The sequence below is a fragment of the Elephantulus edwardii genome, unplaced genomic scaffold (assembly GCF_000299155.1).
Source record: "Elephantulus edwardii isolate Elephantulus edwardi_28Jun2011 unplaced genomic scaffold, EleEdw1.0 scaffold00064, whole genome shotgun sequence".
In the NCBI taxonomy this organism is placed as follows: domain Eukaryota; kingdom Metazoa; phylum Chordata; class Mammalia; order Macroscelidea; family Macroscelididae; genus Elephantulus; species Elephantulus edwardii.
Genome location: NW_006399814.1, coordinates 12,627,751 through 12,641,444, shown reverse-complemented (window position 1 = coordinate 12,641,444; position 13,694 = coordinate 12,627,751). Strand labels below are relative to the sequence as shown.

Below are 13,694 nucleotides of genomic sequence, written 5' to 3'. Positions count from 1 at the left end.
TTGGACAAGAAAAGCTCCAAGTGTGAAAAGAATACAGTAAGATTACATATAAATACAGAAAATGGCAATGGAAAGAAAAAGAACATAAAAAACAAAAATTCCATAAAAATTAATAAAATATAATTATAGAAAAAAAAAACAAAAAAACAAAAATTCCTAATTCATCAAGAAAATGTCATTTCACACTAAGTGGGAAGCAAGAAACAATAGTAGCAGTTTTGTGTGCCTGCAGTACAGCAGCTAAGAACTGAAGAGTTGGCCTCAGATAACCATGTAAATGGTAACAATGAGAGAAGTCTGTTAGGTACCCAACTGTTGTCAGCAGCCTCTTAGTGAGCTAAAACGTGAACTACCTGCTCTTTAAAGATACATAATTTAAGGTGTAGAAGTGGAGACACATGTTAAGTTCCCAAAAACAAACCATTTACTACCTACTGTGTAACTTATTAACAACAATATGTAACTTACATTTTATTGACAGTATCTTGCATTCATGATAGATGCTGTCTAGGTTTTTTAACACATTTTAATGTTAAGTCTTTAACATGCAAGTAGTGTGAATAGTTTTTCCCACATGAGAACACTGATTAGAAAAAGATGACATACCACATGAGTTAAGTGTCTTTTTTTAATTGAAAAGCTAACAAACTGCCTAGGTTACATTTCTCCCTGAAAACACACACAAATCGGGTTGTCACTCTAAGTCTCTAGCCAAAATGCTAAGAAGACTGATATCACAAGTGCTAGGATTAAATTAAAGGAGACCTGCGACATACAGACTAACCCTTACTGGTAATATTCCTTGATTCTTTGGAGCTAGAAGACAATCCCAATAAAGCCAACTAGGATCGTGATCTCAAGTAGCCCTTTTACAGCTTCTAACTCATGAATAAAGGTAACACCTTGCTAATTCTCTCTCAGAAACTTTTGTTGTTTTATTTACAATGCCAACTTCTCAAAGATTGCTAACTAAAACTAGGCAGAAATTGCTTTACAAAAACGAGGGGAAATCCAAAATGCCACTTTCTATGGAGAACTCACAGTTCGGTTTTATTTTCAAAGCAAAGAAGGAACAAGTTTGATCACACTAGAACAAACTCAACTATAGGTTTTGAAATCTGTACTCAAACTACACATGCAATACGGACAATATTCTGCTAATACAATTGATTTGCTGCTGCATTTGTCTATTGTTTGTCTAATATTAACAATTATAAACAGAGCAGTGCAACTAGTATTTGGAATAATCCTTACAGTGTTACAGTGTCAGGCACAACATTTCACTTCTCTTCACACCACTGGTTTTCTTTGCGTACCTGAAAAACAGAAATACAAGAAAATATTTTAACCTGAATGGCCTATTAAGATTTGAATGACTCATTAGCAGTCTGAGTTGAGTCAGGAAAAACTGGAAAAATAATACATTAAAAAGGCATTTTCAGGTGCCCTATCAAAGTCTATTTCAGGTTTTTATTCTGTCCTGGTGAAAAGTAGAGGTGCTAATTGGCCATTACAACTTTAGTCACCAAACCCCAGAGAACAACCGAATAGCTTTTTCACATACTTTTAGTCTGTAGTGTGTCAACAAAATCATTCTGATCTATTGATTCATTTTCTCCCATTCACTAATGCTTTGAGGTGTCCCAGTACAGGTCAACCCATATGCCTGCTTTACCAAAATCAAGTATGTATCAATATAACCAAATGGCAAAATTTCTAACTGCTAAGTGATTTCATATCTAACAGGCTCCTTTGATTGAAAACTTTTTGGGGAACTATTAAAACCCCCCAAATACGAGTAAAACATTTACACTCAAAACCAGACTACTGTTGTTAGGGGCCATCGAGTTGAAAATGACCCACAGTTGAAGCTCCACCAAGTTTTTGGAGGCAGTAAATCAAAGGGGAGGAGAGGAAACTGCCCATCCTTTTCTGGTGGATTCAAACCACATGCCTTTGGGATTGCAGTGCAGGTTCTCACCACTAGAGCCCAGACAGACTAAGATTATATTTATGACACAGAAGATACTGACTATTCATCTTTGAAGGTCAAGAGTTCTTGATAAAGACCACGTCTCCTAGCATGTTAAATGGGTTGAAATGTTTTTAGCATGATCAAGGACAAGCTGTGAGCTACCTACCTGGGCTTCTTCCTCTTCGGTGAAGTCATTTTTAATATTGAAAGTCTTGCGAATCTCCTCAGGAGTTTTCCCCTTGATCATATTGGCAACAGTCTTGCATGTAACATCAAGCAAACCTTTGATGTCTAAGTAGTTTGCAGCCTGTCAAGTAAAAGTTTTTATTCAAGTATATCTGATGCTTAAAAATGAAATCAAAGTGACTGAAAATCCTACCTAATTAAACCGAAAATGTGAGTTAATTTTAAGAAATTAAAAGGATTATAAATCAGATAAAAGCTCTCCTATGAAAGGGATTTTTGTGTTCATCTGTGTCTGCTTAAGGCAGCACAATCTGGTGATTTGAGGAAGTGTGAGGGTAGGGGACAAGCACACGTCAAAGCAAAAATCATTCATTCATGCTGAGTTCAAAATAGAAACAGATAAAGTGCTTCCCAGAGAACTAGTTTTTGTTTCATTGGTTTTCTTATTTTCTATTTTATTGGCTTCTGTTCTTTATTTCCTTTTCTATGCTTGAGTTTAACAGTTTCTTAAAATTGAGTTTAGATCATTTGAGACCTTTTCTAATATAGGTATGTTCAGTGCTTTCTAAGTACTATTTTAATTCCTAATTTTAATTAAATACTATTTTAATTTACTATTTTAGCGTATACACAGATTTTGAGGAGTTGTTTTTATTTCCATTAAATGCTACAAATATGTTGTTTTCAAACATCAGCAAGTTTTCGGTTATTTTTATGTTAATGACTTCTCATTTTAAATTTTATGTTAGATTTTCACTGTGGTCCAAAATACATACTTTGTATTTTTAAATTTTTTTAATTTTTTTAAATTTTTATTTTGTTATTATTTTGTGTGTCTGTATCATCAAATCAGATCTGACTGGTACAGGAGATTGTCCCTCTTTTCCCAGCAGAGCATCTGGTGGATTCGAACCATATGCCTCTGGGATTGCAGTGCAGCTTCTTGTCACTAGGCCACCAGAGTGCCCCAAAATAAAGGGGGGGGGGGTGCGCCGAGGGGAACCTGGGTTAGCAAGCCAACCCCATCGGCCAGAGCACAGAAGGTCGAGCGCAGAACCCCACCGCCTCGCCGCCAATTCTTTTATTAATAAAATTTATTTAATAAGTTTATTTCATTTCTTGTGTACTGTCAAATCAGATCTGAGTGGCACAGCTTTCCCCTCTTTCTCCAGCAGAACATCTGGTGGATTCCAACTGTGCAGCTTCTTGCCACTAGGCCACCAGAGCTCCCTTGTTTAAATTCTTATAAATGTGAGACCCCTTTGATGACCTAGAACATAATCTATCTATGTAGTATACACTTAATTCAAGTATTCTAATGCCATTAGTATTGTGTTCTATAAATGTCAAGACAAGTTGGTCATTGTTTAACTTTGTCTTCTACAGCTTTAGTATGATCTAACTACTTATATAAATTATAGAGATGCTAATTAAAATCTCTATGATGATGGAGCTATTTCTCGAGTTCCACCTTGTTCCCTTAACATTATGAAAGTGGCCTTCTACCCCTTGCAAGAGTCTATAGTCTCCAGCTTTCTTTGGTTAGTGTTAGCATCTTTTTATGTGCTGTAAAGTCAATTCTGACTCACAGCAATTCTAGAGAATAGCTCCAATCAATAGGGTTTCTTGGACTGTAATTTCTATGGGAACAGATAACTAGAGAGCTTCTGGCAGGTTCCACTGACCTTTCAGTGAAGCTCAATGCTTAACCACTAAGCCACTAGTGCTCCTTTAATGTTAACACAGTGTATGTACCTTTCCCATTCTTCAGACTTGTGTCTTTATATTTCAAGTAGATGTCTTTTAACAGCATAGTTGAATCTTGCTTTTATAATCTGATTTTATAATCTGCCTTTCATAGGTATTTAGGTAAAAGTCACTTTGTGATACAAATATAGGGATTTGAATTCAATGAGTGCTACATTGCATTATCAATAAATTTAACATAAGAAGTGTTAAAGACTCTGGGACATACACCTTATAATTTATCAGAATAGTATATACCAAAAATATACCAGAATAAGTTCAAAAAGTGTTCCCTGGTCAACTTTCAAGAATTCTTGGTCCCAAACGGGGATGTCATCTGTTCTCTTTTCTTTGTTCTCATCATCCTCAGGAGGAGGTGGGTCATCTTTGTGGTGAGTGCACCACTGAATGACCTGCAACAACAAAAATTCACTTCTTTGTAGCATATCATAATATATCCGTTCTACTGCTGATCAGGTTATTCCCACAAATTAGTTAAGAACTGGCTAAAGATTGCCTTAAGCAGTAAGTTAGCAGACAAATTTGAAAAGCAAAAATGAAGCTTGAAGAAATCTTTACAATCCTATAAGGTAGAAGATCTTAGTAAATCACAAATGATAATACTAGATTCATTAAAAATCTATGCAAGAATAAAGTTATAAAGAAAACTCACTAGAAGATATCTAGAATACGCAAACTAGATTAGCTTTCAGAATACAAACGTTTAAAAAAAAACACTAGGAAAAAACATATGAACAGATAATTCAGTAATGCAGTAAACTGCATGGGAAGAAACTGTTCATCTTTCTCCCTAGGAAGAGATGACAGATTCATGTACCTTTGGGTAGGCAGTGCAATTCCTTACCACTAAACCATTCAGAGCTCCCTCAGTTTCATTAATAATCAGTGTATTAGTCTGTCTGATTACTAATGAGACTGAGAGTGCTGAATATACTGTTTTATATTCAAATAGTGTATCTAAATACATTTACATGTACTATTTTAGAGTGATCCCAAAAGCAAATCAAGATTTTTATATTACTAGTTGGCAATAGTGTGATGGAAACATGAATTTCTGTCCTCTAAAAACCCTCAATGTCATGTCATGGAGTCTGAATCAACTAATAGCTAGTTGACTTTTCAGAGGATTTTCAGAGGTTGTAAACTGAACAGGAGGGGAATGTCCAACTTTCTCCTGTGGAGTTACTGGTGCACTCAAACCATCAGAAGCATCACAGGCAAACCCCCTAGAGACTATGCCACCAGAGTGCTCTCTCGTCCTATCCTGTTACCATCCTCACTATCACTAATACTTGAGCCCATTGCTGCGTCTTTGGGTCAATCCATCTCAGTGAGGGTCTTCCTTTCTTTTGCTGCCCCTCCAACCTTCCAAGCATTTTCAAAGGAACTGCCTCTCCCAGCACTATGTCCAAAAGTATGAAAAACAAAGCTTTGTCATCCCTGCATCTCCAAGGAACACTCCAGCTGCATCTTTTCCAAGGCAAACCTGTGCTTTTTTTGCAGACCATGGGATATTCACCAACACAACTCAAAGGCATCAATTCTTTTAACATCCTTACTCTCAGATGTATAGCAAGTAACTAAAAAGACCATGGCCTGAGTCAGGCGCACCTTATTCTTCCAACGTCAGTGCTCTCTAGTATTTTGTAGAAATTCCCAACAGTGGACTTGCCCAAAGCAATGTATCATGCATCTCCTTACGGATTATATCTTTTTTAAAAATAGGATTGCATCTTAACAGCAAGGAAGACAAAGATTCTTACCAGTGCGTCTGTGGGAGACATCATGATATATGGTGAAAAGATTGAAATTATTAGAGATTTTATCTTGCTTGGATCCATAATCAACTTCTTTGGTACCACCAGTCACTCTTCTACAGTTGATGTTAGGTGCCATCAAATTACCTGCAACTCAGTGACCCTATGTACAAACAGCTCTGAACCCTGAGCCAACCTTATTGTCTCCGACACAATTATCTGTTACTCAAGTCACTGAGTCAATCCATTTCACCCAAGGTCTTAATTTCTTGTGCTGTCCCTTCATCCTCCCTAGTTTGATGTCCTCCTTCAAGGACTGGTCCCTCCTTGCAACACGTCCAAAGTATGTCAGATGGAGCTTCAGAATCCTTGCCTCCAAGGAGCAGCCTGGCTCCATCCTCTCCAGGACAAACCTGTTTATTCTCCTTGCAGTTGATGGAATATTCAATACTCTTCTTCAGCACCATAGTGTAAAGGCTTCAATTCTCCTATCATCCCTAATCATTGCCCAGCTTTTTGATGCATTGCACGTAATTGTAAAGATCATGGCCTGGATCAGGTGCACCTCAGTCTCCAGAGTGAAATCATGGTGGACTTTCCCAATGCAATTCATCTTTTAATTTCCTGGCTGCTGGTACCAAGAGTGTTGACTGTGGAGCCACACAAATGGAAGTTTTAACAAACCCAATCTACCAGCACTGTCAAGTGAAGTTGCATATGTACATACATTATAACAGAGCATTTCTAAATATCCCCAGAGAAGTGCAAAAGAATATTCAGTGTAAAAGCAAAGCAGAAAGTCCAAATATTATATAGTTATGTCAAAATTAAAATGAATGTCATAGCCGACCCTCTAAGGTTTTAGGAAAGTTGTAAATTGTGCGAGAGGAGACTGGCCATCTTTTTCCCTCTGAGTCTCACTGGTGGATTCAAACTGTCAGGGAGATGTTACTCTTTGGTTAGCAGAGCTAATGCCAAAGAGACTACACCAACAGAGCTCCCTAGATGAATAATGAACATGTCAAAGTTTCAGAAAAGTGATCAACTAGTAGACTATGTGCCAACATGGGAAAAGAAAATCAACACTGGTTACAGGATTCATGTGGATGGCTTCCAAGTAAGATGGCAGATTAGAGAGTTGACAGTTTAGACCCTCTTCAACAAAGACACCAGAAAACAAAGGTAACAGAAGAAATAGATGATAATTCTGGATCCCTAAGTCTAAACAGGAAAGACAAAGAAGTACTTCAAACATGGACTGAATGACGGAACTGAAAACACAATAAAGAAACTGAAGGAATATACAACTTAAACTGCACAGTAAGACCATTTTGAATAGATGTGCACTCAGTATGGAAACAAGGACTTGTTAATATGCACATTACAGAAAGGTACAATTAATTCCCTTTGTCCCCTTGTGGCTTCCAGGAAATCAGTGAAGTAACTATCCTCTACCACCACCACCCACCTGGTGGTTGGCATCATCCCCCACAACCCATCCAAGGTCTACTTATCTCTGTCCAGCACCTTTTTGTATCTGGCATGGACGCTACAGTCAAGTTTTCCTCCAAGTAAGTGGACCGTCCAGAGCGAGGCCTGCAGTCACCCCTGGATAAGTGGGGGAACCACCTCTGACCAGAGCCCTTGTCTCTCACTAGGCACACTGACCACTATACACAGCTACATTTGAAGCAGCATCCCCTTTGCAGAGAGTGGCACCTTTGGGCATTTCAAGTCAGCAGTGACTGTCCCTTCATGCTACAAGGAAAAGCAAAGCATAAAGTCTTAATTATGTTACTAGTATAATGATCAATTTATAATAAATTAACTGCCAGGGGAGCTCTGGTGGCCTAGTGGTAAGGAGCTGCAACTACAATCCCAGAGGTGCACGGTTCAAATCCACCAGATGCTCTGCCGGGGAAGGAGGGACAATCTCCTCCTGTGCCAGTCAGATCTGATTTGATGGTATACTCACACAAAAATAATAAAATAAAATTTAAAAAAAAATAAACTAACTGCCATCAAGTTAGAATCAAGTCGAAACTGACCCTCCATTGGGTTTCCCAAGGTGTAAATCATATGGGAGAAGACTGCTCAACTTTCTTCCTGTAAGTCACTGGTGAATTCTAACTATCACAGAGGCATGGCCTTCAAGTTAGCAGCTCAACTCTGTATAGAATACACCACCAGAGAGCTCTTTTATGTATCTGCATATTAAGCATAAAGAAACCTAGAAAAATAAAAGAAATTAATGACTGATTTATGGGGAATGGGTGGGGTTGTTACTGGTCAGATAGGGGTCCCTTTCTGGCATAAAAGGCTAAGCACTTGACTACTAGTCAAAAGGCTGGCAGTTTGATCCCCCTCAGAAGACCCACCCCTCAGAACACAGGTCTGGCAATATGCCTGAAGGTCCTGAAAACTATGGAGCAGTTATATTCTACACACAGAGGGATGCCAATTGTCAGAACGGACTTAGTGACAACAAACAGCAGCACTGGTCAAGTGATACAACACAGGAGGAGGACAGGAGATGATCTTATACTTTCAGATCATTCAATTATGAAATATTTAATAAAATTAACAGTTTATTCATAAGTAATATCACACACACCAGAAGCCTTCTGCATTATATCATTCAGCCCATTAACTCTGATCTCAGCTACTACCCTCTTTGTAGGTTATGTTCTAGTCACCCAACCTTTACTGAGGACATGTAAGAGAATGCTCTCCTAAGAGTCATTTTCACTTGCTCTCTTTAGCTCAGAATTCTCTTACCCCCACACATTCAGACCTCTGCTCAAAAATCACTTTCTCAGTAAGGTATTTCCAATCCACTTTTGTTTTTTAAAATAGTTAACTCTTCATTTGCCCGTTGGAGGCAAAAATGAAGCTCCATATTTCATACTTTAGTGATGTTAAGTGAAGCTATTCTTTGGAAGGGGTCATCATGCTTGGAAGGTTATTGAAAGGAAGATCCTCAATAAAATGGATTGACAGTGACAGCAGCAATGAGCTCAAGTGTGTCTGAGATGATCAAAATGGCACAGGATAGAACTGAATTCAGGTCTGTTCACAGGGTTGCTATGAGTCATACTGCATTCAACAGTACCTTACATTTACAATCCTCCCTTTTCCCTTCCTCAGTCTCCATTAACTTTTCCATGTGATTTATTTCTTACATTGTCTATTTCATTCAGAATGAATTCAGAATGCAAACTTTACAATCCTACCCCTAAGAAAGTGCTTGGCATTCAAACAAAAGCAAGTTCTCCTAGAAACATTTTATATTAGTATAAAACATACCATGTACCTCCAAAACAGTGTCCAGAATCAGAATAAATGGGATGTACCTAGATAAAATGTTAAAGCTTCAGAAACAAAATACCATGAATGACCTAAGACAATCAAAAAGAAAAATGTATCTAAATGTCTACTAAAAAATGCCTAATAGAAATACAGGAAAACAGAAAAAAGGCATGACTAGCAACAGATAGAAAAATGTCCAGGTTTAGAGAAGTAGCTAGTCTAGAGAGACTTAAAAAGTAGCAGATAGACTGGTAAGACTGATAATGTCAGTACGAAAAAACACGCAAGGTAGCTGGAATTTCAAACAGTCGTCAAGTTCTCAGGACAAAGTATAGAGTGAAATTGTATATGGTGACTACTGAAAATCTCTGAAGAGTGCAACTGGGTCCATATCCAAAGTCTAGTTAGAATAGTAGAAATGCAAAGTAGATAAAGAGATAATGGTGATAAAGGAGGAAATTCAAGCTTTTCTGAAGAACTGACAAAAATTAAGTCTCCAGGAACTGACGGCATATCAATGGACATACTTCAATAAATACATACTCCCCTGGACTTGCTCACTAAGTTGTGCCAAAAAATCTGGAGGACAACTACCGGGCCAACTGGTCCATATTTATTCCTCTTCCAAAAAGAGTGGATACCACAGACTGGGTAAATTATAGAACAGGATCACACACAAGCAAAATCTTGCTAAAGATTATCCAAAAACGAGAACATCAACAGAAATACAAGCTGGGCTTAGAAGAGACCATAACAATAGGGACATCATAGTGTATGTTAGATGGATCTTTCCTGAGGACAGAGTACCAGAAAAATGTCTGTTTCATTGACTATGCAAAGGCATCTGACAGTGTGGATCACAACAAATTGTGGCTAACCTTAAAAAACAGCAATGTCAAAATACTTGATGTGCTTCTGTGAAACCTATACTTAGACCAGGAAGCAGTCCTCCAAATGGAGCAAGGAAATATTGCATTGTTTGGTTTAAAGTCAGAAAAAGGAATAAGTCAGAGATGCATCCTGTCTCTGAAACATATAACACAACTGCAAAGACTACGGGCTGGATCAGGCGCACCTTAGTCTCCAGCCTGATGTTGCTCTTCAGTACTCTGGAGAGATCCCTGACAGCTGACTTTCCCAATGCAATTAGTCTCTAGATTTCCTGGATGCTGGTACCAAGAGTGTTGAGCAAACTGAAACTGTTAATCTTGATCTTTTCACCATTGATAATGATGCTGCCTATTGGCCCAGTGGTGAGAATCTTGTTTTAATGAAAGTTTACAGACTATGTATTCTCATTCATACATTGTTGCACATTTTCCTCTATGCCTAACCCTCCCTCTAGTTTGTATAACAATTTTTTTCAAAGAGAAAAGCAATCATCCCTCCCAGTCCCCATTACTATGCAGCTCTTATTCTGGACTCTTGCCATGAAAATAAAGAATCGTTTTCTTCATTTTGAGCTTCAATTCATATTGAAGGCTGCAGTCCGTGACCTTCTCAAGTGCTTCAGGTCCTCCTCAGTTTCAGCAAGCAGGGTAATCTACATAGCAGGATGAGGATTAATCTTCCTTCAATCCTGATGCCGCATACTCCTCATAGCTCAGCGTCCCGGATGATCTGTTCTGCATACATATTTGAAAAGGTATGGAGACAGAATACACCCCTGGTGGACATCCTTCCTGATTTTGAACCATGCAGTGTCTCCAGTGTCTCCTTACTCTGTTCTGATGACTGCTGCTTGGTCCAAGTATAGGTTTCAAATAAGCGCAATCAAATGTTCTGGGATTCCTGTTCTTCATAGTCAGCCACAGTTTGTTGTGATCCACACAGTCAAATGCCTTTGCATAGTCAATGAAACACCGATATACATTTCTCTGGTATTCCCTGCTTTCAGCCAAGATCCATCTAACATTAGCTGTATCTCTAGTACCACGGCTCTTTTAAACTCAGCCTGCACATCTGGCAGGTCTCTGTTGATGTGCTGCTCTAGTTGTTTTTGGATAATTTCAGCAAAATCTTGCTTGCATTTGATATTAAAGATATTGTTCGATAATTTCAGCATTCTGTCGGGTTACCTTTCTTTGGAATGGGAACAAATATCACTCTCTTCCAGTCAGTTGGCCAGGTGGCTGTCCTCTAGGTTTCTTGGCACAACTTAGTGAGCACATCCAGGGCAGTGTGTTTGTTGAAATATGTCAATTGGCATGCTATTAATTCCTGAAGCCTTGTTTTTTGGCAACTCTTTCAGAGCAGCTTGAACTTCTTCCTTGATCACAAGCTCTTGTCCATATGTTGTTTCATTAAATTCTTCTGTGTCAGCCAATTCCTTCTGGTATAGTCACTCTGTATACTCTTTCTATCTTCTTTTATTGCTTCTTGGCTCATTTAACATTCTGCCCAAAGCATCCTTGAGTACTGCCACTTGTGGCTTGAATTTGTTTTTCAATTCCTTCAGCATAAGAAATGCTGAGCAAGTTCAGCCCTTTTCATTTTCTGATTCCTGCTCTTTGCACATTTCATTATAATACCTTGCTTGGTCTTCCCTAACTGCCCTTTGAAATAAAAATATAAACTGCGCTAGGAAACTCTACTATCAGGGATCTCTCCAGAGTGCTAACAAGCAATGATGTCACTCTAGAAACTCAGGTGCACCTGATGCAGGCCATGGTCTTCGCAATTACGTGCTAAGTATCAGAGAGCTGGACAATGACTAAGGATGACAAAAGATCAATCAATGTCTTTTGAGATGTGGTGCAGGAGTAGAGAAATGAATATACCATGGCCTGCCAAGAAACAAATCAGTTTGTCCTGAAGAGAGTAAAACTAAGTTGCTGTTTGGAGGCAAGGACTTTGAAGCTCCGTGTTATAGTCTGGACATATTACCAGGAGGTACCAATCCTTGGAGGAGGACCATGAAGCTTGGAAAGGAGGAGGACCAGCACAAGAGAGAAGACCCAGGATGAAATGGCTGATACAGTAACAGGTGTGCTGGAGACAGATTGGCTCAAGAAAGAACAGGGTTCAGAGTTACTGTGCATAGGGTCGCAATGAGTCACAGTCTACTTGACAGCACAGAACAGCGTTAAGTCATCTTCCCAATTTGGAAATAGATGGTGTTTCTTCCGACATTATGGTTATGTGCTATAAAGTCAGAACCAACAAACAGCTGACCCTCCAGTGGGTTTTCAGAGGCAGTAACACACATAGGTCCATTCTCCTATGAAGAAACTGATTTTAACTGTGTCTTTTGGGACTGTAAAGCAGTTTCTTACCACTAGGCCACCTGGCCTGTGCCCTGAAATAATGAAGTCATCTTACTCAGTGTGGAGAGCTAATGATGCTGAACACACTAAGGTCATCAAACAAAAAGACATCTGTGTTCTCAGCTCTTTGAGGAATATTCTCATTCAACAGACAAAAAAAAAACCCTTTCCTATTTTGTTAAACACACTGATGTTGCATTTTAGTAATTTAATTGTGCTAATGCAAAGGTCACATATTTCAAATATGCATACTGGGTTAAATAAACAATACAAAGCTATGCTGGCCTTGCTCTTATGTTCGTACTTGGTTTTGCTATCCAAAAGAAGTTGGAAGAGAATTTTTGCTTTTACCAAAAATGTAAAAAGCTAAATAAACTAAAGATCATTGTTTGTTCTGCATCAAACTGTTAGAGGCAGCATGCAGCCCCAGAGTCATGTCATCAAGAACTTTTTCCACTGTACACACATTTACACACCATATTAGCAGTATATTTTTTAAATTCCTACTTTTACCACATCTAGGGTTATCCAATTTGGTTATTTCTAGGTCTAGGACCACTCAAAATTCTTTCAATATAAATTGATGGTACTGTTTCTTCACTTTGTATGTCAAACTACAATAAAGTTTCACTGAAATGCTCTACTTTCAGATAGGAAGAGAATCTGTATTTATCGATTTATAATCATACTACGTAGGGTTTTAAAAAAATGCAAAACTAGGAAAGACAATGAAGATATTACCTGTTACCTTGTTTAAGAATGGGAAAAAATATCTCCTAGTATCTGTATTACAAAAAACTAATGATGACCTGAAGTCAGGATTAGAACAGATGGGGACAAAGTGCTATATATCCCCCTACTCTTGCTGACTTTAACCACTAAGATAAATCTAAGTACTGGTGACTCAAGTTCATCATGGTGAGAGGGCTATTTTTTTCAAAGGCTGATAGCTATTCAAAATGTAGGCACAGATTTTATACATTATCGACACTGGTACACATAACTCAACCAATCTACTCTAGAACTTAGCATTTACTCTGTACTTAAAAGTTCTTAAAGAATTTAGTTGAATGATACTTCACTCTGTTTAGGAGCCTTGGTGGCACACTAGTTAGGCATTCAGTTGCTAACTGAAATGTTGACTGTTATGTTTACATATTAAATCAAGTAGTGAGAGACTAGTCACTAGAATATTTGTATTAAAAAATTACAAGTGATGCGGCCCTCTGCCCGGGGCGGGCTGCCCTCGGCCCCTAGCTTGGGGCGAGCCGTCATGGCCCTCAGGGTGAGCTCCTCAGTCCCCAGATTGTGCCATCTGACCCCTGGGAGGAGAAGGAGGAGAAAAAAAAAAAGAATGCCTAGGGTATCCAGAGAATGTTATCTAGGCCACCTTCTGCCACCCTCTCCCCCAGTAAACCTGAAAGCAACACCCTC

General features: G+C 38.5%; 1 protein-coding gene across 2 annotated transcripts in view; it reads right to left on the bottom strand.

Moving 5' to 3' along the window:
- Positions 1-929: 929 nt before the first annotated feature.
- The window catches only part of LOC102856454 (S-phase kinase-associated protein 1-like), a 23,417-nt gene continuing 10,652 nt past the window's right edge, over positions 930-13,694 (bottom strand). Inside the window, exons 3-5 of one of the 2 annotated variants that reach the window (XM_006888067.1) lie at positions 4,177-4,320; positions 2,142-2,282; positions 930-1,316 (exon numbers count right to left, since the gene is read on the bottom strand). In XM_006888067.1, the coding sequence (XP_006888129.1) occupies positions 1,281-1,316; positions 2,142-2,282; positions 4,177-4,320 (321 nt within the window). In that variant the 3' untranslated portion in view covers positions 930-1,280. Of the gene's footprint in view, positions 1,317-1,996; positions 2,283-4,176; positions 4,321-13,694 lie in introns of those variants that run through there. The other variant, XM_006888066.1, reaches the window with a different exon arrangement.